The 26,501-nt window shown below is 42.5% G+C and overlaps 2 protein-coding genes across 4 annotated transcripts in view; both read left to right on the top strand.

Annotated features, from left to right (window-relative positions):
- Positions 1-4,680: 4,680 nt before the first annotated feature.
- LOC132591736 (ovomucoid-like) lies at positions 4,681-14,345 on the top strand. Of its 3 annotated transcripts, none has more exons than XM_060271719.1 (9): positions 4,681-4,812; positions 6,101-6,126; positions 7,022-7,146; positions 7,254-7,305; positions 9,641-9,771; positions 10,126-10,171; positions 10,984-11,111; positions 12,017-12,077; positions 14,208-14,345. In XM_060271719.1, the coding sequence occupies exons 1-9, from the start codon at positions 4,758-4,760 to the stop codon at positions 14,214-14,216; spliced, it is 633 nt and encodes a 210-aa protein (XP_060127702.1). In that variant the 5' UTR covers positions 4,681-4,757; the 3' UTR covers positions 14,217-14,345. The 3 variants fall into 3 exon arrangements, with proteins under 3 accessions (XP_060127702.1, XP_060127701.1, XP_060127703.1); XM_060271718.1 differs by having other exon boundaries at positions 10,126-10,177; XM_060271720.1 differs by lacking the exons at positions 7,022-7,146; positions 7,254-7,305 and having other exon boundaries at positions 4,682-4,812; positions 10,126-10,177.
- A 2,190-nt stretch (positions 14,346-16,535) lies between these two features.
- Positions 16,536-26,501, top strand: part of LOC118076520 (golgin subfamily A member 6-like protein 22) — a 20,423-nt gene continuing 10,457 nt past the window's right edge. The window contains exons 1-10 of the mRNA XM_060271715.1: positions 16,536-16,669; positions 18,178-18,197; positions 18,742-18,866; positions 19,259-19,298; positions 19,838-19,965; positions 20,280-20,331; positions 21,483-21,598; positions 22,414-22,465; positions 22,919-23,028; positions 25,960-26,011. Of these exons, the coding sequence (XP_060127698.1) occupies positions 16,615-16,669; positions 18,178-18,197; positions 18,742-18,866; positions 19,259-19,298; positions 19,838-19,965; positions 20,280-20,331; positions 21,483-21,598; positions 22,414-22,465; positions 22,919-23,028; positions 25,960-26,011 (750 nt within the window). The 5' untranslated portion in view covers positions 16,536-16,614. The remainder of the gene's footprint in view (positions 16,670-18,177; positions 18,198-18,741; positions 18,867-19,258; positions 19,299-19,837; positions 19,966-20,279; positions 20,332-21,482; positions 21,599-22,413; positions 22,466-22,918; positions 23,029-25,959; positions 26,012-26,501) is intronic.

The raw sequence follows: 26,501 nt of genomic DNA, 5'->3' as shown, positions 1-26,501 counted from the left end.
TCAAGCTACTGAGCCATTGCTACCACAATAACATCGGCAAGAGTTTCTGAAGACCAACTCCTGGAGAGAAGGACATAGGCCTGAAGAGAGGGGTTCTCTCAGCTAGCTGCCCCTGGAGCTACCTTTGTTTTAGGGGAAAGAATGAACCTCACTCAAATTGTTATGAACAGGTCAGAAGCAAAACATATGACAAATGGAACACAGATAGAGAAGTTGTGTCCCTCCAGATGTTGGACTCTAACTCCCATCAATGGTCAGAGATGATGTAGTTCAGCAACATTTGGAGATGTTAGAAGAAATGAAGTTAGAACAAATGCAGGTGATTGCTGACTTGGATTTGTACAGGCAATGGATGGACAAATGTTTGGTTAAATATACAGTGTAATGTCTCTAACAAAACCAAACTGACACAGAGAGCAGCAAGGGTTTAAAAGAAGTAAGCCATTAAGTTTTGTCCTAGTGTACTACATAGGATCCCAAACTGAGAACATACAGAAAAAACCCTGGGAGAAAAACATGTTGAAAACTTCTTTTTATCCTGCATGAAGAAGATCAATACAATCCAAGTGCAGTATTGATACCATCCTATCATGACTAGACAGCAGGGCTCGAAAACAGCATTACCAAAGGTGCAATGGACTTTGAAGAAGGGCGAAAAGGAGAAATGAGCTAAGAGGAAGACAGGTTTAGTAAACCCTCACTGTGATCAACTTCCACCCAGACGCCTATGATCCCACTGTGGAAGGACGTGTGGATCCAGAATTGGCCTCCACAGTCACATACAGATACAGTCATAGCTGCCAAGTTTTCCCTTTTCTTGCGAGGAAGCCTATTCAGCATAAGGGAAAATCCCTTTAAAAAAGGGATAACTTGGCAGCTATGGATACAGTACACTATTAAGACTGTGTTTGTGGAAGACAATCTTACTCGGCTACGAGTGATTGCCAAAGGAGAAGATCATGACCACAGGGCTCAAATGAAGAATCTCTCATAAAGCTGGCTATTGCTCCATAGCTTAATAAAGAAAATAACCTGACCCCCTCTTTGAATGTAAACTGGGGAGAAATGTTGAAGGAACTGGGTGATCCAGAAAATCCAGTTTGTAGAGCAGAGCAATACATAAAAGGAAATAGGGTTTTGAATTAGAAAGAAGGGTCCTCTGATTTCCAGTAGAAGCAACATTTGAAGACTTGATCAAAGCTGTATTGCCTCTTCTATTCAGCTGCCATCATTCAAGTCTCTGTCACTGTCTCTGTCTCTAGCAAGGATTCAATCCTGGGCTCTAGCTCAAAAAACATGTTGCAAACATATATACTAACACTGCACCTCCTGGATTTCTCTAAGGCCTGATACATAATGGTTAGTGCTTCCCTTGGGTAGGTGTCAGATGTGTTCTCTGCAAGATGTGACAGCGTAATGTGTGGAGGAGATACATAGGCTGTTGAATTGCTGGTTTGGGTACATTTGAAATTCATCTCAGCCTTAGCAATTATGAAGAAAGGCACTGGTCTTTTTCACTAGTTGGGACTCGTGAGTTGAGTGAATGGGTGAATGGGAAGATGAATGAATATGTATGTGCATCAGCTAGCCCTACAGTGGGGTAAGTGCCCCATTTGCCCAGCCCCTCACAGACATTTGCTCAAGAGGAAATTGTTGCTTCTATGTATGCACAAAGTCTTCCATGCCATCAGGAACTGCTAGTTCTCAGAGTTCCCAATCAAACAGAAGCCTCTGGACACATTAGTTTCTTAATGGTATGTTTACTTATAAAAGTTACTGTCTCACCTTTCCACTAGAAAAGCTGCCAATTTGTGCAGCTATACACACCAACACTTCACCTTTGCAGATATTCACACCAATGCAGAGATGTCTGGGCTAGTCAGCATAGCCCCACCCCCCACAGCCCCAATATATTAACAATGCTAGCTAATTAATTAATTAATTAATTAATTATACTGCTGCATATTTCAAAGGAAATCTCTTCTGAAATGAGCTGATAAGCTGCTAATATTTACTAATGTTTAGATCAGGTTAATTTCTGTATTTTCTGGGACTTTATTCTTAAAATAAGCCTGAAGGCCATCACTTGATCATCACTGATCTTGATAACAATTGTCCAATCATTCCATCTCTTCAGGGCCAGCACAATAAAAAGAACACTGCATTGCCAAGACTGAACTGCAACTGTTGTAAATCCCTATAACATACAAAATATGGCCTATGACGCCAACTTGCCCTGTTTTTTAGTGGAGCTGGTTGGGAAAGAAGTAACCTTGTAACCTGGTTGGGAAAGAAGTAAACCCGAGCATACCATTTCTGGTTTATAATGTCAGTGAAGCATGGGAAGGTGGTTTCAAAATGCTGAGAATCTGACCTTTGTATTGTTACGTGCACTGGATCCATGGCGCTTACTGAAAGCACAGCTATTTGGTGGGGATGGGGTGGTGGAAAGAAAGATGCCAGGCACATTCTAATTCAGCATTCCAGTACAAAACAAGCAGCATTAGAGATATACCGTATGGTTAATATCTCTTGAGGTTTGGGGACAGGGGGAGAAGCTGCATCAGGGGACTATCAAAGGAGGTGAACCTTCAGTCACTTTGTAGAGGATGAAAGGAAGCCAACAGAAGAACATCAGAAGATTCTACTGGATCAGGCCATGTGCCCATCTAGCCCAGCATTCTATTCCCAAAGTGGCCAACCAGATGCCTATGCAAGCAGGACCTACATGCAACAGAATTCTCCCCACTTGTGGTTCTTGGCAACCCGTTTTCAGGGGCATGCTGCCTTTATAGTGGAGGTAGAACTTAACCATCATAGCTAATAACCATTGATAACCTTATCCTCCATGAATTTGTTTCATCCTCTTAAAGTCACCCATATTGTTGGCCACCACTACCTCTTGGGGAAGTGAATTTAGCTGAACTATGCATGGTGTGAAGCCATAGTGCCTTTCGTCTGTCCTCTATCTTCCAACATTCCAGTTTTATAAGAAAGAAAAACTTTCTCTGTCAGCTTTCTCTACAGAATGAATAATTTTATACACACCTTCTTTGCCTCTTGCTTGCCTTTTCTCAAAACTAAAAAGCCCCAAATGTTGTAATCTTTCCTCATAGGGAACTTGTTCCAGCTTCCTGATCATGGGTAGGCAAACTAAGGCCCGGGGGCTGGATCCGGCCCAATCGCCTTCTAAATCCAGCCCGCGGACGATCCAGGAATCAGCGTGGTTTTACATGCGTAGAATGTGCCCTTTTATTTAAAATGCATCTGGGTTATTTGTGGGGCCTGCCTAGTGTTTTTACATGAGTAGAAGGTGTGCTTTTATTTAAAATACATCTCTGGGTTATCTGTGGGGCTTAGGAATTTGTTCATTATTTCCCCCAAAAAATATAGTCCTGCCCCCCACATGGTCTGAGGGACAGTGGACCAGCCCCCTGCTGAAAAAGTTTGCTGACCCCTGTTCCTGATCATTCTTGATCTTGAGACAGCTGCCCTCTGAGAGCTCTTAAGCATAAGTTGAGAATATAGTCTAAAATTTGAGTTTAAAGCCAGATTTAGGCACAACAGTACTACACTGGATGCAATATCAATCAAATGGGGGCAATTGATGATAACTACATATTCCTGCCGTTGAATTGAAAGGGCTGTGAGATGAAGGGAAATAGCCACTACTCCTGTTCTGCAAGCTCATTTGCACAAAAGTTTGCCCAGAGCTATAAAAGCTATTGCAGTTCATGAGTCACAACCTCTTCTGCAAGCAGGAAGACATGCTTGCTTTCATTATATATTTTTATTGCATAACTCTCTAGCACAGGCAGTGGTGGACCTTCGGGTCTCAAATTTTAGTGGCACACCCCCCGCCTTCCATTCTCCATCATAGTTGTCACGATACGCACACCAGAACCCCTGAGGTTGGTGCAAATCTCCCCTAAATCTGCCTCTGGCACAGGCTTCCCCAACCTTCCACTCAGCTTCCTTAATTCTTCAACTGTACATGCTCAATCTGTCCCCTGAAATAAACAGGGATTAAAAGTTTATTGGTTGGCTCATGCCCAGTAACTTTTAAGAGCACTAAGATGCTAACTTGCAAGCAAAATAAAAACCCTTCTAAGTTTTTTCGGAAGTTACAGTACAACCCTATTCATGGCTATTCAGAAGTTCAGACTGGTTGAATTCAGTGTGTCTCATAGGATTTAAGCCTTAGCTACATTTGTAGGGGGTGGGGGTGCATGTATCATAAAGGAGATTCCTCACACAAAAAAAGTCAGTTTGGAATAGATTAGGTGAAAACAGGTGCCCCAATCTGAAAAATATAGTGGATTTCTATAAACCTTTGCAGCCAGATCTCAGCCCCGATGTGAGAAAATCTGTGAGTGCCCAGCTCCTGAGAATAGAAGCATTACAGATTGCTATTATTAAACCATGATAAAAAAAAATCATTGTCAGAAACCTATTAAAGTGATGAGAGTCAGAAGTGATTATCCAGCTGCCAGTGTGATTGATGTGAAAAGGCTTGTTTGTTTAAAAAAAGACTAAATGTTATTCAAAAAATGTAATTAGCATTTCCGTTCTCACTGGGAGGGATTTTCCCTTATCCATTCTTAGTATCTGACATGAAATGTGGTCTTTGGAAATCATACTCTTATCATGATGAAGGATGTGCCCAGAAGAGTATATATATGCCAGAACTTTGCAGAGTTCCATGTGTCCATTGTCTGGGTTTAGTACTAACCGACAGTGTACATACCACCGTGAAGATGACATACACCTTCACCCTCTTCAGCTTCCTTGCATTTTGCTTCTTCTTCTCAGGTGAGTAGCCTTTAATTCTAGTACCTTCTGGCCTCTTTTTATTAGCTCAGGGCCATGGATTCCATTAGATACGTTTCTGTGTAGCTTTAGACCAAGAGGTGACCCACCAGGACCCTCAAGGCTTTTAGAACTCTGGGCACAAGTTGCAGGTTTGGGGGCATGGCCCTTGAGAGGCCAAGAGCACCTGCAGCTACAAATGTGGTTTGTTAATGGATGGGTGCTCCTGACACTTTGAACAATCTGTGGGAGGAGAGGGGCAATTAAAGGAGTTCCTCTGAGCTCAGGTACTGTGACATGTGGGCAGGTGTTCAAGAAAAGTTATTTAGACATTTTGCAGGTTCCGTTTGAAGAAGCTCCCTTCCATTCCACCTTCTCTGAGCCCATTAATTTCTATCATTCGCCTGCCCGCCCCCTCCACCCCCAAGAGGGAATGAAATGGACAGGAATAGGATGTTGATTTGCATTTGCTGGTTTATATAGATGCACACTTAGCAATAAGAACTTAATGTGCTTATTTCAGTGGGAATACAATGCACCTTGTCATTTCAGGGAAGGCTGTGTGACCAGGTGATATGTGTGCCTGCTCAGTTCGCTCCCCAGCTGTTAAGCATTGATGGGCAAAGCCAAGGCCCTTACTCTCCCTTCTTTATCATCAAATCAGTCCTGAACCAGACAACACTTTCAATAAAAGGTTGTTTCTAACACAGGGCTATGGCAGCCCTTCACATACAGGGCTGTCTTCCTTGCTAGGTTCCGCAAGAAGAAGGAAAAGCCTCTCATCGAGAAAGGCGATAACAAGTGGTATATGCCAGTTCTCCTTTGGGGGGACTACAAATCCCATGATGTCTAGTGGGAAATGCCACACAATTTGTTATCTCCAAACCATAGGGAAGCTGTAGGGGTAACCCCAGATGAATGGTAGGGAAATGGGACAAGGCTGGGTCCTACAAAGCCTCTCTGCAGTTTTAACTTACATTCTGTGTATCATTTCCCACCATACACAATGGGACTAGCAGCAAGCAGCAATGAGCACAAGCTCAGTTTGCACTTCCCCATTGTCAATCACTGAATGAATAAAATGTGTGAGATTCCCTTACATAACATGTTTGTTGACAGCAGGGGCTATAAAATAAGGAGAGAGAGAGAGAGAACACAAAAATGAATCCCACACAGCCCCTTTGTACTGCAGCAAATGTACCTTTGAATCTATGTATTCAGTTTCTTGAGATAATGCCTATAACTCCATTTTATATAGAGATATGTTACATGAACTGTATTTCCATTCTAGGGATTTCTGGTGATCACGGACAGAAGGTTAGTGCCAACCATTTTTTTTATTAAGGTTCATATTCATACAGCTCATTTAGGAAGCCCTTGGAGACTCTGACCCCTCCTCTTCTGTTCTTTCATATGCACACAGATCCTGATCCCATCTAACAATGGGCTGCTTTGCATATTCTAGTCCTAATCAGACTGTTGGTGATGACACCAATGATTAAAAATTATTTTGGAAAAGTAAAAGAAAGGAACAGGAAAGCTAGATTCATTCTGGCACCTCCCCCCCCCCCAAAAAAAACCCCTCTGAAGGCTTAGGCCAATTATTTGGTCTGAGTTACTGGCAGTAATACTTCTGCACAGTGTCCTGGATGACAGCTCACCTGAGCATTTTGTGCTCCACTTCTTTCTTTTCCTCAGGGAGCAGAAGAGGTTACTGATAGGCTAGACACCAGCTCTGCTTACCATTCTGTGGCTGTTTCTTTAACCTCTTTGTACTTTCAGCCATTTGCTTTGCTTTGCTCTGCCTCTCTGAGCTGTTCTTTGCTATGTCTATCTGTCTGTTCTCTGCCTATTTGTCTCCATTTTTCCTCATTCCTGGCTCAGTAGATGATTTACCCTAAATAAATTGGGGTCCGCATCAGGGTCAGCAACTTTAGACCACTTCTGAAACACTCCAGGGGGCCTTGCTCGTTTGCACTCTCACTATTGCTTGCTCTTTTATGCTTACTTTTTTGACAGCGATGAACCATCTTTCCATGCTCAAAAAGGAGAGGTTGCGCAATATTTTAAAGAGGAATGTGCAGATGTGTACAACAACAGGCTGTGCCGGTTTGCGGGAAGGTTTTCACAGTGGAGGCATAGAAATACTGAAATATAGATTGATTGAACATTTTTTATCAATGTGAAATAATACTTACAATGCCTTGGGCAGGATGAATGCAGCGAGTTTCCCAAACCAGAGAAAGGTGGCCAGGCTCCCTGCACAGCTGATTATAGACCTGTCTGTGGCACTAATGGTGTGACCTACTCTAACAAATGCGCACTCTGTGCAGAACAGTGAGTAAATATTCACACAGCTGTTTCTACCATTTCCTTGGTGAAACATGTCATTTGATTCATTCATTTTTTTAAAAAATTATATAACAGTGTCAATTTATTTTTAGGGCAGCGGGAGTTCACGTTCATATAAAACATGATGGAGAATGTAAAGGAAAGGTAATCACTACTAATAGGTTACTTTTTAACAGCAGTGATACTGTTGCAATAAAGAACACAGGACTGTATATTTCTCCAACTTGTGTGCAAAACTCTGCAATCTGTGGAGAACTGGAATCCCATATTAGTCATGTGCTTTTTTAAAAAAAAAATATCCCACCCTTCCATCACATTTTATCTGTTCCCACATGGTCAGCAATTTTTAGGCAAATGCTCCCCTCTGCTCTATATTCCAGCCATTGGGTGCCTTTTCTTTCTGAACCCCCTTTTCTCCTGTTCCTTACTGTTTCCATGGAGGTGAAGGACACAATATGGTGCTTCTCCCTTCACAGCTTCCAAATAATAGCTGCATCTTCATTGTGTTCCATGTACGTGCATCATTTCAGCTATACGTTTGAGAAAGAGATATTCCATACCTCACACCTTTGATGCCAAAGACAGGATCGTGCTGAACTGTGCAGAATTTAATGGGCTTGGGAAACTCACTGCATTCATTCTGCAGCAACAAATTAAATGTTCCAAGTTAAGCGACAGAATAACTGAAAGAGGAATACGTATTGTGTTTAATTCCTTTGATGGTTGCGTAAATTACTTTGGCAAGGACCGAGCTTCATCATAGTCTGTACTGTTAGTTCCAGATATTTGTGTGTGATAAGGAAAAGTAGCAGATTGTTGTTCCGGTTTCCGTCACATCTTGCAAATTCAGAAGTAGGGAGGATGCACACAGCTTAGAAAATGGCCATTTCTGCACCAAGAAGTGCTTGTTAAAGGAACCTGAAACACAGCCCGCTTTCGAATGACAGAACCTTGGGAAATGTTCTTGGAAGCTTGGGGTTGGGGTGGGCTGCCTCCTCGCCATCTTGGGACTGTAACCAGATGCAGACTGCATAGCTACTCCAGTATCCAACTTTCCCCCCTACGCCCTTCCCTGGCTCTGTTTACCATCCAGCCCAGTGAAAAGTTCTGGACAACTTGAAAGCTTGCACATTTTTTTGGTGGCATTTTGGTGTTGCCTTAACTTGTGCTTTGGCAGTGTTCTTATGAGCCAAGATAGGTACCCTTATTTTTGATGCCAAGACAGTCTAAGACATACCTCCTAGCCTACATGCCAACACACAACATTTCCTCCACTGAGTCCTAGCGAGTCTGCAGAAATCCTGAGCAGGTGTCAGCAGGCTGCTTTGGGATGGAGAAAGGAAAAGAAGTTGAGGCTTACTCCAGTTAAATTGGAGGTAACTGTGGGTGGATAAATCTGATTGGATGAAGGGGACAACTGGAGTTGCATGTGGGTGCACCCCACCCCCGTAAAAGATTGGGGGTTCTTCAGGTCTTCTGTACCCCTGTACTAGAAGTATAGGTTTTCTGTTGCTACCTACCACTTTCATAGTAGATTTCTTGTATCAGCAGCAACTTGAACTATATAACCTTAGAGCTCACTTTCAGATCTATGATTCCAGGATTTTATGACTTAATTCCATGTGCTGCTTTGCTTCCAAAAATAGGTATGTCCTCTTGTATTGATATAACTTGTATAGCGCACCACAGTAGAAACTTCTGGCAATGAATGGATCTTTTCAGAATATTTTCTGTTTTTCTTATGGAACACCATCATGAGCTTCATTTAAATAGCAGTAATTGGGGGGGGGGAGTCCAAGGGTTTTTCAAGTTCCAACCAACTAAATATGAGATAAAGAAAAGGATGAGGAAAGTATCTGGCACTTTCCATAATAGCATAGGTGCCAACTCCCAGACTGAAAAATCAGGGATCGGCACCAGAAGTCACGCTGCGGCCATTTTGGAACTGGGCAGAGCAGCACCGGAAGTTGCTTCTACACATGCTCTGCCCATTTCCAAAATGGGTGCAGCGCCAGAAATTGCTTCTGCGCATGTCCAGAGACTCCAGACATGCACAGAAGGAGCCTCCCTGGGCCGGTAAGAATCCAGGGGATTTACAGGGTTTTTTAAAATCTGGGCTGCCAGCAGGAAACGGCAGGAAAAACGGGGGTTTCCCGGGGAATACGGGAGACTTGGCAGCTATGCATAATAGCAGTCAGTGCATATGTTGTTCTTCCTTCGAAGCAATATACCGTACTAATATCAGTAGTGCGTGTACAATTTTCTTTTTTTACATGTACTGTTGATATTTGTATACTGAATTAATATTTGGGTTTGTTAATAGTATTTTGAATGGCATGCTGCTTTGTTATTGTACTACTGGATGATTGACAATGGCCTTTGGCTGAGGAACAAAGATTTGTTATTTGTAAAGATTGCATTCAATCACTAAGTGCTTTGTTACTGTTTCTTCTCTCCCCCCACCCCCCAATTTCCTTAGCCGGATGTCTGCAGTAAGTACCCACAACAAGAGAAGGGCAAACCAGCAGTGTGCCCCAGGATTTACGAGCCTGTCTGTGGTACCGATGGCAAAACTTATCATAACTTTTGTCTCTTCTGTGCAGCAAAGAGGTCAGTGACTTTCCCAACTTTTTGACAGATCCTCCAATGTGGAGCATGTATTATAGGCATAATGCCACAGCCTCATTCCATGCACAAATATTCTGAGCACATGAGGTAATTACCATCCTATCTGTGGAGTTACCTGTCCAAACAAGTGGGTTTTCTGTGCAGCGATGAGGCCAGTAAATTTTTCAATCAATGGAGCTCTCATGGCAGATCTCTCATTGTGCGCTAGGCATACAGTGCTGCAAGCTGCTTCCATGCATGAACATTACGAGGGTTTTTATTATGGGCTGGTGACTCTAAGCATTTGTTTATTTGTGTTTTTGTTTGTTTGTTTGTTTGTTTGTTTGTTTGTTTTAGGGACAGTGACGTCCCTCTTGACATAAAGCATGAAGGAGAATGTAAGGTAAAGGTATGTTCTGGATTTACATATCATTGGGCAGGAATCACTTAATGAACCTTGTCAGCTTGTGCAACAGTATTTCCTCCCCCCTCCCCTTGTGCCCCCTTAAATTGGCTCCACAGAGGGTTGGGAGAACCCCAAGAATAGCATGTGGGAGAAACAAAGGGGGGTGATTCCATTTGGCAGACTTGCACAGACAGAACATTCATAATAGTGCAGTGTTGAATGCCGCCCAAAGGTATCATAATAAGCCACAAGGGTCCATGTAAGGAAAAGGTAAATCAACTGACTTTATAATTCTCTGTGGCAACTTATGCTTTTCTTACTAAACACTGTATGCAAGAGTCTGAATTAGTACAGGAGAATTCAATGGAAGTACAACCTTTTCCAAAACGAAAATAGTAATGAGAGATCACACAGATGTGCATGATTTTGCAAGTGTGGCTCTGTAGATAAAGTAAATAAGTATCTCATTAATCTATTCGCATTTTAGCAAAAGAATTTCCTATCATTTCCAAATACAATGCTGGCCATCTAGATGAGTAAATCTTCTTTATCTTCATCTTTGGCCAATGCAATTCAGTGTATCAGGTTTATGATATGGAAACGTTTTGTTGTGAAGGGATGGATGTCTTTAAGATGCTCTGTCATGGCTTTGAAAAGACAAGTCTTTTTGCTTCCTCATGGAACTTACTTGCTTCCTCACAAGGGTTTTATATTAAAATGTAGAATTCACAAATCTTGTGTTGCACATCATGAACCTTTTCGTGGTAATAACAGATGTTTGAAGAAATATTCTATATTTGGTTCCATAGGACGAGTGCAGTAAATTCCCAGTCCCGCCCAAGGGCAAGCCTGCTTTATGCACAAAAGAATTAAAGCCAGTCTGTGGCAGTAATGGTGTGACATATCCAAACAAGTGTTTATTTTGTGATGCCAAAAGGTGGGTATATTTCTGTTAACCAGTGTATGAAAATATTTTAAAGTAAGTCACAGTGTATGAAAATATTTTAATGTAGGTCACTTTGGTAAAAAAAAAACCCACCATCTAACAAACAACAATAATAAAAACAACAACAGGAGAATAATAAAGCTGTTGTTGGAAAGAAAGCATATAATTTATACATTTCAAAATGCCTTGCTATGAATTCAGTACATGAATATGCTGTTTTTCCTGGAGAAAAAAAGAAAGACTCAGATTAATGCAAGCTAAATCACTGGAAATTACTTAGGGGGAAGTCCTTGGTGGATCTAAGGATGCTCTAGTGCAGGGTCCCCTAACTAAGGCCCGTGGGCCGGATGCAGCCCACGTGAGCCAATTGTGCGGCCCCCGACGACCCCTGATGCTGCCCGCTCTTACCGGTGCGGTGCGGTTGCCCATCTCCAGGTCGGCGTGGCGCCAGAAATATTTTCGGTGCCGCGCCACCCCGGAAGTGCACTGGAAATGACGTCTGCGCATGCGCAGAAACCATTTCCAATGCTGCCCCACGCCAGAAAAAGCGAGTTCGCGTGCGTATGGAAGCGCGTTCCCCCGCCCTCCAGCGTGCCGTGTGATTGGCACCGGGGGAACCGGCCCAAAGCTGGGTAAGTTTGGGGACCCCTGCTCTAGTGAAAATAAGCATGTAGTGTAAAGGCCCTTGGGAAAGGAGGGGGGACAGTCTTTCAGTAAATAGGGCCTATTTTTCCTCTTAATTTTTTAGACATTTCCTAGAGAAGCATCAAAAGGGAAACTGTTGGAATACAAGTCCTTGGTACATATGGAAACAATACACTGCAAAAATCTCTTGTCAGCATTACTAACAGGACTGTGTAGTCTCCATGCCATAAAATTATCGCTTTCTTTTTCAGGAAAAGTGGCGGCAAACTAACAATAAAGCATGAAGGGCCCTGTGAGCAACAGGAGCAAAAGGTGAATCCACTTGGTAACATAATTTCCTGATGTGGGATAATGTCCTCAGCATAGCTGCCAAGTTTTCCCTTTTCTCGCGAGGAAGCCTATTCAGCATAATGGAAAACCCCTTAAAAAAAGGGATAACTTGGCAGCTATGGTCCTCAGTCCCCTTCCAAATGTAACCTCCTAGGCATTCAAGAAATAAAAACTTCCCCTCCAAAGAGGGTCTCAAAACATTCACTTATTTTGAATAACTAGCTGGCCCAGTCATGTGTTGCTGCGGGTTTTGTGTTAAATGGACCTTTTCCTGTTAAATGGACCTTCAGAGTCTCCCTTTAGAGTCCCCTCACCTGCCCTGTCCCAACCCTGACTCCCCTACTGTAAGTTTCAAAAATAAGACTCCCCCACCCACGCGTGTTCCTGAAAATGTCCTCACCCTCCACTGCTTTGGCTGACTCAGGGTCCTACCTCCCCTCCATGGCTATGTGTTTCCCCCTCCCTTTGTTGTGCCTCATCCCTGTGAGTCCCCTCTCCAGTTGTTTTGCCTCACCCTTGTGATTCCCCCACCCTGTGAAAGGCCCATATTCTGTTTGTTATTGCCTGTGGCTTTCTGGGCAATGTTGTGGGCTACTCAGTTTTCCCTGTCCCAACCCACCCCCCACTGCTTTGGCTGGCTCAGGGTTCTCCCCCCCAATGGCTATGTGTCCCCCCTTTGTTGTGCCTCACCCCTGTGACACCTCCCCCCATTGTGAAAGCCCCATATTCTGTTTGTTTTTGCCTGTGGCCTACTCAGTTTTCCCTGTCCCAACCCACCCCCCACTGCTTTGGCTGACTCAGGGTCCTCCCTACTCCCCATGGCTATGTGTTTTCCCCCTCCCTTTGTTGTGCCTCATCCCTGTGCCCCCCTATTATGTTTGTTTTTCTCTGCTTGGCAATGCTGCGGCCTATTGAAAAAGCTGGGCCTTGTAGCTTCAAAAGGACTGTTTTCAGTTGGTTGCTGTGGAATTTTGTGATGTCATCTGGCGGCGCAGCTTTGGAGGCAGCAGCATGCGATCTGCCTCTCTACTGGATGCTGCTGGAGTCCTTAGAGCTTCCGGTGGTGACGTGTAATTTGGGCACCACTTTTTTGTGTTTAATCATTATTTTAGGTGTGAAAGGTGTGGTTTTCTGGGGGAAAAATTATGCCAGATCCCTCCCTGATGGGCATGGAACGCTGTGGCCAAATTTGTTACATTACGGTTCAGCAGTTACGGAGAAAGGCTGTGACCTCTGCATGCGCAATGCCTACATTTTTATATATATATAGATAAGCCTCAAGGGTTATGTCACATTCTATTCCTTTTTTTTAAGAAAAAGATATTTTGTTATCTGAATCCTTAGGACTGAAATGAAAACACAGCTCTTTTCGCTGTGTCAAAAGCTCACACAGGTGTTGCCACTTACAAAACACTTACACATTTGCAGATTTCTCCCTTGGAGGAATCCTCCAGTTTCTCCAGTTTTTCTACCAACATAACACATGCACTTTGGTAAGCAATTGCATATAGAATCTGCCTCATGGTGGTTAAACATCCAGGCGATGAGGGCTGTGGTCATGAAGCATATTTTCCCTCCTTTTTCTTTTTTGAGGGGAGGAGCAAGCCTAGTCATTACATGGTCCCACAAACACTCCAAACTAATATTATTGTTCATTATAAAATAGCTAACTACAGCTGAAAAGCCAGGACACATCTGCACTTCTTTTGGTCTTCGATTTCCTCTGTTTGTCCCATGACTTCTAGGCACGGGTCTGAGCAGGGGTTGTTGTTATTTTGGTCCTGCTGTTTTCTCTGGGGAAACCTGTGGTTTAACACTGAATTGGAATAAATATCACCCTGCTCAGTCCCATGTCGAGAAGTCATGGGACAAACTGAGGAAATCTCAGACCAAAAAAAGAAGTGTGAAGGAGCCCTCAGAGTGTGAGAGAAGAAAGGGAGGGTGAAAGGAAGAGGAAATAAATGAGCTGAAGGCTCAATCTCCGTTTTCCCAACTACACTCCTATGTATCTGAAATCTCTTAACTTAGAACTGGAGGATTGGATGGGTTTATGTCTGGCCTGACCTCTCTGATATAATAATGCTAACATTTTATTTTATTTTATTTTCCCAGGGCAAATGAAAGAAGACTTAGTGGAAAGCAGCAAGAATTACTCTTAAACTGAAGAAAGACACTCTGTGCAAATATCTTTTCAGTTTAAAGAAAAGTTTTTTCCTGATCTGCTAATAGAATAAACACAAAGCAACTGAATTCTCTGTCTTTGTTTTGTTATCAACACTACCCTGAGAATGAATCATTCCATGAAGTTGTCATTTTTACGCATTCACCATTTACAAGTTTTGTTCAAAAATTCTTGGTTCTAACTTAAAAAAAAAATAGTATAAAATATAGCAAAACAGCAGCACCTGTCTTCCATTAGCATTATCCATTGACTTGAAATCAGAATCAAATACATACTTACAAGAGTACCCCTTCAATATGTCTATTAGAATGGGAACAACATGATATGTCTATTAGAATAAGAGTCAACCAAGAGACACATTGGGCACTGTTCAAAGACTCCTTCAAAATGATTTTAAAGTCTCATTAACTTAACAATATATATCTAACAATATCAATATTATCCTGTTCAGAGCAGCACTAGAGTGCCATCAATTCCCAAAATACAAGTTACAGCTAAACAAACAATTAATGGCAACAGTAGCTAGAGCAAGTTGAGACTCCTTCAGCCGAGAGCAACAAAGAACTGCCACTCACTCAATGTAAAAATAATACAGCCACTTAACTCTTGGAAGGGGAAGGCAAAAGAACTCATAGAATTGTACCTACCATTTCACCATGCTCTCACCATGAGGTCACAACTAAAAAAAAGGGAGGAATTTCAGAATGGATGCATCCTATCCTCTGTGAATCCCACTCTGATTGGCAGGAAGGGTCAAACAACCATAAAGGGTTGGCCTTCATCCAATTTCCAAACACACTATCTGCCAGCACTAATCTCCCATCCCTGATACGTTTGGGTGAAATAACCCTTCACTGGAAAAAAAAATCAAAGTCCAAAAGGAAGGACTTGGGGCTGCTGGTCCTTAAAGCTCTTTGATAACTCACATGCACTGTACTAACAGAACCATTAGGAGGATGTCAATTGAAAAGGCCTCTCTAGAGGTCTCATGTTCCTGTTGCTATGCCCCTCCTTCTGCCACTTCTGCCTGATGGCGAAAAGTTTCTTCTTTCCCACTTTTTCTTTTTTGTTATTTTAATTGACCCAGAGAATTTTCATGATTTCATGACCTGAAACAGTTCTGTTAAGAGGTTAACAATGCAACCCTACAAATTTCCTTGTAGCTGTTTATTTAAACAAAAACAGGGGGGGGGAAGAGACATCCTTCTTTGAAATTTGAACTTTTTGTCACAAATTCTGTACTGCAAAAGTGCAAGAGGGGAAAAAAAAACCCATAGTAAATCACTTCCAGCTTTATTGAGTGGGTAATGAGACACGAAAGGGTACCACTTTCCAAGAGAGAATGTTGGCAACTCTGAAGGTTAATATTCCAAGGCAGCTCTCCTAGCATAATTTCTTGTCTTCCAGTACCACCTATAAGCCACTAATCAATCAAGTGCATTATCTTACCATTCAGTGAATTGGGACCATCTTACTTACCCGACTAAGTATCCTTTCTGGAACAGGAAGGAAAGGCAGGAACACATTCCCTCCATTCCATGCTTAGGTCCATACTTACATAGGTGTGATTCATGCAATCCCCTGCCTTTTCTATACCAGTGACAGACCTTGGGGTCTCAAATTTCAGAGGTGCCCTGTGCAAAGCCAAAATTTGGTTACCGCCGCCTCTCACCTTCCATTCTACATCATAGTTGTGACACTCCTGCGACAGGCTCCGCAGTTAGTGTGATGAAACCAGTCACACTCCCCTGTCTACGCCTTTTAGGGGGTGAGGGTTTGTGGGGTGGGTGGGAGAAGAATCACAAAAAGGTCCAATTTGTGTATAACCTACACATGGGATACCTTATTGTGTGCTGGAAAGAGGCATATGTACCCTCACTACACAAAGTGGTCCTTTTGTTTCTCACTGTTGTAATGAGAATTACTGCAAATTCTTTATTATAACTTCCAGTTCTTATATATAAACATAGCAATCTTTTGTGGCATTAACACGGTTGTCTCAAAACTGATATACCATGACTGTTGACAAGACACCAGAGCTTTGATGTGTCTGTGTGGGGAGGGGGGGGGGATGTTCAAAATCCCATTATATAAAGCTATTGTCTTTGAAAAGCAGTAGTCTTCTTGCTGCCTTACGTCTGCCACAGGTGAAATAACGTAAGAATGTTCATTGTTATAGAGCATTGAGATAAACCATCTTTTGATTTAGGTAAAGGAATGTGATTGCTTCTCTAGATATCAAGCACTATAAGTGTGCCCATGATTGCTGTCAATAGGTTCTTGGGCTGAGCAAACGGCTAGCTGAATCTTGAGAGAAAAGGACTGTCTTCATTTACCATGAAGATAAAAATATCTGTGATTCTTTCCCTAGCAAACTGTTGCTTCCTTTTGGGTAAGTATACTCTCCAACTCTCTGTAATCAAGGACCACTTTAAACATTTCTTTTTATCTAGATGAGGCAAAGAAAGCCACAGTACAGGAAAATGGGTGTTTTGCAATGGATTTAAAAATATCTCCTTTTGCCACTTTGGGCAAAGCCTTCAACAACCTGGATTTCTCCAGATGTTTGGACTTTGCTCAACCATACCACTCATAGCTGTGCTGGCTGGGGCTGATGGGATGTAGTCCAAAGAGTCTGGGCAGCACCAGGTTGGGGATGGATTTGGTAGCTGATACATTCTCTCTGCCTGGTGCCTGGATCCATTATTAGGAAAATGGGGGGTGGAGAAATATGTACACTAATCTTCAGATTTGGGGGAGGTGGGTAAAGGAAAAAAGTAATATACAAACTGGACCCAAAGGAACAATTGATGCATTTAAAAATGCTATATTAGATAAAGGGAGAAACCCATTGCATGCATGTGTCACCTTACAAAATTGTATTGTAGTCTTGTATTGCAGTTCCCACTATGTATTGTGCTGTGATGTCATCCCCATTGTGGGAATTCGCTGGAGCAAATACAAGTTCAGATTGCAGTTAATTGCTCCAAGATCCTTATCAATGAACTCTGAATCCAATATTGTACAAATATTATCGGGCCTACTTTTTTTAAAAAACAAATGTGTAGTTGTAGCTGTAGTAGTAGTAGTAGCAGCAGCAATATTACCCCCCACAGCATCAAATCACATGTCACTTTACAGAGTGACATAGCAAAAAACAACAACAATTCCCTGTCACAAGGAGCTTAAAGTCTAAATTTTCACTTCAAATTCATCAGCAGAACATTTTCTTTGCCAGAGATATCATTTTTAAATTCTGTGAAATATGATTTAATCATGCATTTACCACATTTGAATATCGTGTTTGTGTAAAAGGCAAAGCATGGGAGAGTAGGGGGAAGAAATTCAAGTGTCATCTCTTTTATAGCATTATGTAATAAAGTTACATAATGGCCAGAACAGGGAACATTCTGGGATGAGAGGAAGGTCTCACCAGCTCACCTCTGAGGTGGCTGCTGATGGAGGCAGTTGGGTTAGCAGGAGCCTAAGAGCATCTGGTTTCAAGGGCCTTTGATTGTGTACATACCATACATTTAAAGCGCCCCACCAAAGAATCCTGGGAACTGTAGTTTGGTAAGGGTGCTGGGAACTGTAGTTCTATGAGGGGGTAAATTACAGTTCCCAGGATTTGGAGTAGTTGCTTTAAATTTATAGTGTGTATGCAGCCTCTGATGCAGCCAAATACAAGTCAATCTTTTAGAGCAACTGACCATATAAGACCATAGAGTATTCAGCATTTTTAAAAAGGGTCAGAAATGTTAAATGCCACAGCTAATTTTCAACTTCTGGAAATTAGCCTTTCTTGTTGAAAACTCAAGAATGTAATAAAATACAGGAGACGATTGCCTGTGCATAGGTGATGATCGGTTGTTCTTAATACATTCTCAAATCATTTTACAGGTACTGGAACTGCAGAAAAGGTCAGCTAACATGTTTGTGAATGTCATATTTGTTTTTGTTTTGGAATCACATTGTGCTCTCATTCTGCATATCATTCTGTAATGAAAGAAATTTGTCTCAGAAACGAATAATGGAAACAGATTGCACCCAGAGAATATAGCTGCTCTTTAGAATACAGTACAGTTCTGCCTCCTTTTAACTACATGTGCAGCTGGAATGAAAAGTTGGCATTACACCCATTCATTTCCTGCTTGTGAATTCAACATTATAGATTTTGACACATTAGGTGACTTAGCAACTGATTAAAATTGTGTATATACATATTTTGTGTAACAAATGGAACTGGGACAAGAATGGATCTGAACGGAATACCCATTCAGCCATGTGAAGAGGGCAGACTTGAAGGCTATGCAGACTTTTCTGAGTAAATAGACTCTAAAAGTGAGTAATAACCCAAATCCTCTACCACCTCTTACAACACTGCGTCCAGTTAGAGAAGTCACAGCTGGAGAAAAGCTTCCTGTCCATTTCCCTTTGCAAACTTATTTTACCTTTGTTTTTCAGCTCGACTGCAGAAAATACCTAAGAGGTAAACACGCCCAGATAAGCTGTGATACAAAGTATGCACCGGTTTGTGGAACTGATGGTCTTACTTATGGCAGCGAATGTATGCTGTGTGCCATTATCAGGTGAATATCCACGTAATCTGTCCCCCACATAAACTGGGAGAGTGGTTTGTAATAGTAACAGGTGAATTTCTTTTCGGGGGCAGGGGAATAGACTCTGCCTGCCACTGCCCCATTATTCCATTATGTCCTCAGTGCTTCTGGTTAGTTTTCAGGATGCTGCTCTTCCACTTCAGCTAAAAATAGTGATTGCAATCCATCATTATGTCACAATAATGTTAGCATGTGTTGTAGTGGCAGACTTCCAAAATGTGAAATTATGTACCTCCATTCATCATCTTTATGTTACCCCATCAATGAAAGAGAACCAATGAATCAATGGGGGGGGGAGGTATGATCTTAAATATCCACTGTATATTAAAACTATCTACTAATTCCAAGCTCTCTCTTTCTAGGTGTGGAAAACTTGTAGATCTGGCACATGAAGGAAAATGTGTAAATATCATTGTTCATTCACTTGAAACCAAATCATTTATTTGAAAGTGAACCTAATATTTCTAGTCGTACTCTTACATGTGACACTTTATTCCAATAACAGCTGAATGCAGGGTGCAAATACATTCTTATTTTAAATACATTGCACCTCAGATCTATACATGCGTGTAGCCCTGATAATGCAGATTTGATCCACAGTTTAATTAATGGATTGATCAATTGTTTGATTTCTGCTATCTGCTATCTCTTTGCAAGTCTCTTGACTTGTAGAAGACATCTGAAGGCAGCCCTGTTTAGGAAAGTTTTTAATGTTTGATGTTATATTGTTTTGTTGTTGTTGTTATTATTATTATTATTCTGCTGGAGCAGCCCAGCGTGGCTGGGGAAACCCAGCCAGATGGGCGGGGGTATAAATAATAAATTATTATTATTTAATAATTTAATGCTTTATATGCATACAACTTACATGTATAATTGCAGCAAAATGTCCTGCTAATGAACAAGATGCATTAGGAAACATTCTCTGCTTGGTTTCACAGGATGAATGCAGCGGGTTTCTAGAACCAACAAAGGGCCACCCTCCCAAGTGCACAGCAGTTCATGGGTCTGTCTGTGGCAGTGATGCTGTGACGTACCCAAACAAGTGCTCTTTTTGTGTTGCCAAAAAGTGAGTTGTTAACATAAAAGTCCTTGTGTAAATAAAAGTGATCCCCGGGGTACCTGGGAGGGCAGTTCTGCAGCACGAAGTTGAGTCCTGCCTTAGGTGCTGCTTGAGAAATATACACAAAAACATATATATTCTGTGATGCCAGGAAATCAATGACTTTGGTCATTTTTAATTTTTTTTAAATCTCAAGATACCAAAATCGTAGATCCTCCTGAATGGGACACCATGGGTTTTTCCTTTTTATGGAGATGTTGTTTTATTCTGAGAAGGAATGGCACAGTATTATTTATTAGCATGTTTTGATTTGTTTATAGGAAATGTGGATGTCCTCTGGAGATAAAATATCTCGGAGAATGCCAAAAACAGGCAAGGCAATTTTGATTACATGGAACATTTGTTGTGATTCTCTTTGTTTTTTTAAAAGTTATTTTCATATTGGTATGTATACATATATATAAATCCTGATATTCCAGAATTTTCACAAAGTTTATAAGAAAGAAAGAGAAAGAAAGAAAGAAAAAGGCCATGGGATCTGAAAGGTAATCCCCATTTTATAGGCAATTTATCAGAACCAAGTAAACAATATTTGGGAGTCTATCTAGCTCATTGGTCCATTGACTCATCCTCTCCCTATTCAGTGGAGTGAAGACTATACCATTTCTCTGATTTTCTGGAGTAATATACAAATGCTGTGATTAAAACTAGCTGGATCCAAAGTTGGTCAACTTCATCTCACCACCCAGTTGTGTAGGAATCCCTCATCCCTCCCTTGGGAGAGGCAGCCTGCTTGAACACTGAGCATTGTCCCATACCTGAAAACAGGTTGTTAACAACAGAGGAAGGAAACAAGTCAGAGCTTAAGAAAAGATGGAGCTGGTCACTATTCTACGGAAATCCTGCCCAGTACCAGAATGGTGCTTTATATCATTCCAATCAACGTAAGGATTTAACAAGGGACAACTCATGAAATAAAAGGAGGAGAAGGAGCAGATACCCTGCTGTAATTTTATTTATCAATTAAAAAGTAACCTCGGGTTACGTACCATCCTCCTTACAAATGCTTTGGGTAATGAGCTCTGCTAACCCAGAAGTAGGTCTCCTGGTAGCAAACTTTGCCCTGGGATGCGAGCAGAAGTTGTGCGGTGGCAGCGTGGTGGCAGCGGGAGGCCCCCTTATGGGGCCATGTTTAGGGAAACTTTTAATGTTTAACAGACCATTGTATTTTAATATTTTGTTGGAAGCCACCCAGAGTGGCTGGAGAAACCCAGCCAGATGGGCAGGGTATAAATAATTTATTATTATTATTATTATTATTATTATTATTATTATTATTATTATTATTAGCAAAAGCGTGCCTCAAGTTAAGAACTGTTTCAGGTTAACAGCAAACCTCCAGAATGAATTAAGTTTGTAACTGGAGGTACCACTGTACTAATAAAAAGGCACTTATAAAGCACATTTACATTCTATTTCAAATAATAGTTAGGTTAATATTTTCCCCAATGCTTTTCTTTTAGCCACATGTCTGCAGTAGATACCCAGAAACAGTGAAGTGTGATGATGAGGACAGTCCTGTCTGCTGCAACACAGGAGTGACATATACTAACAAATGCCTCTTCTGTGTAGCATGGAGGTTAGTGGGTTTAGTTCAATGCAACAGCCACAAGAATGGAAAGTATCTGATGTGAGGCTATATCATCCATCTAGTTCAAGCTGACTCTACACCAGTGGTTCCCCAATTTTTTTTTTGGCCATGCCCCCCCTAAGCATCTATAAAATCCAGGTGCCCCCCTCCTGTGACATGAAATTCTTATTATTCAAAAAAGTGAACTCCTATTCATGTGGAGGAAGCCTAAAAGACCACTAACTTGGTCTAAACAAGGTTCGAAATTGCCCCCCTTAAAAATCAAATCCCCCCCCCCGTGGGGCATGTGCCCCATGTTGGGAACCACGGCTCTACACTTAAATGCTGTGGGGTCCTTCTCTTAGCTGTGAAACTTTTCCCCCACAGAGGTGCCAAATGCACAGTTTTTGCTGAATATTGAAGGTACACCTCCTGGCTCTAGCTTCTTATTCCTGAGGTATTTTTTTAAGGACTCATCCTACTTTTCTAATTCTAAGCTGTTTAACCCATTTTTATACCACATTTTATACCAGGTATCTGATTGTAAAGGGCAAATAAGAAGTTCAACAAACAACCAAAAACAAACAAAAGAATATATGTTCATTTTCTGCCATGTCATAAGTGTGGTAGGGGTAGGACATGGATATAGGCCGTACATATACACAGTTTAAACCAATGGAATCAAGACGGTTCCTTAATACATCTTCTGTCTGTATTGTCTTATTTGTGTGTCCATGTTCTGTACAATGCTGCCTTTTGCATGCCTATTGAGGAAAACACTTCCTCTTTATTGCATTGCAACTTTATTGCATTTCTTTTTACAGGAAAAGTGGAGGTGACCTAACTATTGTTCATGAGGGTAAATGTAAACCAAAGGTAAATCTTGTTATGACGTCAAATCTTCTCTTGACTATTATGCTTATGTTAAAACTTCTGTGCCAACTGCTCCTGTTACCACAGGTTAATTCTCTGGATAGCTGGTATTTTATATATATATAGTTTGTCTTTTTATGTTGGTACAGTAAATTAAAACTCAGTAAGAGATATCTTTAAAAGGAATGGGGAAAACCCATTACCAATGGTGAGAGATCCACGACCCTGGGGTGGCCAACACAGAGGTGGTAGCTATTCTCTCTCTCCTCCTGTCTGTCCAAGAGTTAGGTCTCCTCTTCTCATCTCAAGAACTCTGCGGTCTCAGCCACACCCAAGAGAAGCAAGCCAGGGCAGCTGCCTCTAGTACAGTACTTGCAAACTTACGTATTTCATCACTGATTTCTCCATGGAAACGAAGGGATCGTATTTGGAAATATTATATACTTTGTTTCATAGGATGTGTGCAGTGACTTTCCATACGATGATTGCACAATGATAGAAAACCCTATCTGTGGCAGTAATGGTGTGACATATATCAATTTATGTCTATTCTGTAAGGCCAAAAGGTGAGTACATTTGTATTGCCATTTACCTTCCTGCCACAGGGGTACCTATTTATCTACTTGCACTGGCATGCTTTTGAACTGCTACGTTGGCAAGAGCTGGGGCAGAGCAATGGGAGCTTGCCCCATCGTTGGGATTGGAACCGCCAACCTTCTGATCAGCAAGCCCAAGAGGCTCAGTGGTTTAGACCACAGCGCCACCCACATCCCTCCACGGCATTTACCTTTAGCTACATTTGTATTAATCAATGTACGGTATGGAAAGGTAGAAAATGAGATATCCAGTAGAGCTTTCTGAAATATAAGGGGTAGCAACAATATTTCCTGGGCTCAGTACACTGTGGGGGGATTGGGGTCCTTGCACACACACTCCTGTAATCTATTGATGAGCTGCTGCTTTTGTAGATATATTAACTTAGCTTAGCCTGCACCACAATTACAAAGATAAGATGGGAGGGAGGGAGGGAGGGAGGGAGGGAGGGAGGGGAGAGAGGATAATGTACATAACCTTGAGTGTCATTGGTGGGTGGTGTTGTGCCCAGGCCCCGGAACTACAAGTGATTCAACAAATAGCAGGCTGGATCGCCCAGCTGCCAGCTATTGGCCAATGGACAGGCATTCCTGTCTAGTCTAGAGTCCTGTCCAGTCAAATTGTGTGGGATCAATTTCAATCTGTTACCTCCGAGGATGTGGACAGGCTGTTTGGACGAGTGAAACCAACCACCTGTCTCCTTGATCCTTGCCCATCCTGGCTTATAAAAGCTAGCTGGGAAGGGCTGGACGATGGGTTTCACGAGGTGGTGAATGCTTCTCTCTGTGAGGGAGCCTTCCCACACCTGCTGAAAGAGGCGGTTATTAAACCGCTTCTTAAAAAACCATCTTTAGATGCGGCCAATAAGGCCAACTATCGCCCAGTCTCAAACCTTCCATTCTTGGGCAAGGTGATTGAGCGAGTGGTTGCTGAACAACCACGCCTGGAAGAAGCGGACCATTTGGATCCCTTCCAGTCAGGATTCAGGCCTTATCATGGGACTGAAACTGCTTTGGTCGCACTGGTCAATGATCTCCGGCGGGCTAGGGACAAAGGTGAGAGCTGTTTCCTAGTTCTGCTGGATCTCTCAGCGGCTTTTGACACCATCGGCCGTAACATCCTTCTGGACCGGGGTTGGGAGCAGGGGGCACTGTCATACAGTGGTTCCGCTCCTTCCTCCTGGGCCGTGATCAGAAAGTGGTGGGGGGGGGAGGAGTGCTCAGACCCCTGGGCTCTCACTTGTGGGGTGCCTCAGGGTTCTGTCCACTCCCCCATGCTTTTTAACATCTATATGCAGCCGCTGGGAGAGATCACCAGGGGGTTTGGGCTGGGTGTTCATCAGTATGCGGATGATACCCAGCTCTACCTCTCTTTCAAATCAGAACCAGTGAAGGCGGTGAAGGTCTTGTGTGAGTGTCTGGAGGCGGTTGGAGGTTGGATGGCGGCTAACAGATTGAGGTTGAATCCTGACAAGACAGAAGTACTGTTTGTGGGGGACAGGAGGCGGGCAGGTGTGGTGGACTCCCTGGTCCTGAATGTGGTAACTGTGCCCCTGAAGGACCAGGTGGGCAGCCGGGGAGTCATTTTGGACTCACAGCTGTCCATGGAGGCGCAGGTTAATTCTGTATCCAGGGCAGCTGTTTATCAGCTCCATCTGGTACGCAGGCTGAGACCCTACCTGCCCGCGGACTGTCTCGCCAGAGTGGTGCATGCTCTAGTTATCTCTCGCTTGCACTATTGCAATGCGCTCTACGTGGGGCTACCTTTGAAGGTGACCCGGAAACTACAATTAATCCAGAATGCGGCAGCTAGACTGGTGACTGGGAGCAGCCGCCGAGACCACATAACACTGGTCTTGAAAGACCTGAATTGGCTCCCAGTACGTTTCCGAGTATAATTCAAAGTGTTGGTGCTGACCTTTAAAGCCCTAAACGGCCTCAGTCCAGTATACCTGAAGGAGTGTCTCCACCCCCATCGTTCTGCCCAGACACTGAGGTCCAGTGCCAAGGGCCTTCTGGCGGTTCCCTTGCTGCGAGAAGCCAGGTTACAGGGAACCAGGCAGAGGGCCTTCTCGGTAGTGGCACCCACCCTGTGGAATGCCCTCCCACCAGATGTCAAAAAGAAAAATAACTACCAGACTTTTAGAGGACATCTGAAGGCAGCCCTGTTTAGGGAAGCTTTTAATCTTTAAGAAATTAGTGTATTTTAATATTTCTGTTGGAAGCCGCCCAGAGTGGCTGGGGAAACCCAGCCAGATGGGCGGGGTATAAATAAATTATTATTATTATTATTATTATTATTATTATTATTATTATTATTCCCCTGGCAGCAGGCCCAACCAGCCAGTGGGGATGCCAATGGGGATGCTTGGGCCCACTCTGTATTGCGTGGTTCCTGCATCCATTTTCCAACCCTCCAAGTGTCCCTATTTTCCAGGGACGTCCTTGATTTAGAGATTTAGGATGTCACTATTTTTGTTGGAGAAATGTTGGAGGGCATGGAGTTATCCAACCCCCAGGCCGTCTGAAGTCAATCCTGTATAGGGAAGTTGTGGGTTTTTTTAAAAAAATGTTTAATGTTTTATTCTGTTTTTATATATGTTGGAAGCTGCCCACAGTGGCTGGGACAACCCAGTAAGATGTGTAGCGTATAAATATTAAAATTATCATTATGGAATGGGATGTCCCTATTTTCACCGAGAAATGTTGGAGGGTATGCATTTCCGCTACAATGCAATTCTATGCATGCCTACTGAAAAGTAAGCCCATGGGTTACAGTGGATATGTTTCTTGTCTGTATTGCCTGATATGTCTGTGTTCTTTACAGTGAAATCCTTTGGATGTCTATTGAGAAGTAGACCCTTAGTCTCTCGAAACACAGCTTTTTAATTTTTGTTTTTCTAGGGAAAGTGGAGGTGTTCTAACTATTGTTCATGAGGGTAAATGCAAACCAAAGGTAAACCTCATTATTGCACAAGATCTTATTACCTTGTGATAATTTATAATTTATTATATTTTTTACCTATCCTTCACCATGAAGTCCCAGGGTGGTTTTTTTGTGTTGTTTAGTCATTTAGTCATGTCCAACTCTTCATGACCCCATGGACCATAGCACGCCAGGCACTCCTGTCTTCCACTGCCTCCCGCAGTTTGGTCAGACTCGTGTTCGTAGCTTTGAGAACACTGTCCAACAATCTTGTCCTCTGTCGTCCCCTTCTCCTTGTGCCCTCCATCTTTCCCAACATCAGGGTCTTTTCCAGGGAGTCTTCTCTTCTCATGAGGTGGCCAAAGTATTGGAGCCTCAGCTTCACGATCTGTCCTTCCAGTGAGCACTCAGGGCTGATTTCCTTCAGAATGGATAGGTTTGATCTTCTTGCAGTCCATGGGACTCTCAAGAATCTCCTCCAGCACCATAATTCAAAAGCATCAATTCTTCAGCGATCAGC

This window comes from Zootoca vivipara, chromosome 2 (assembly GCF_963506605.1).
Source record: "Zootoca vivipara chromosome 2, rZooViv1.1, whole genome shotgun sequence".
Lineage (NCBI taxonomy): Eukaryota > Metazoa > Chordata > Lepidosauria > Squamata > Lacertidae > Zootoca > Zootoca vivipara.
This window is presented reverse-complemented; position numbering and strand designations above follow the sequence as displayed.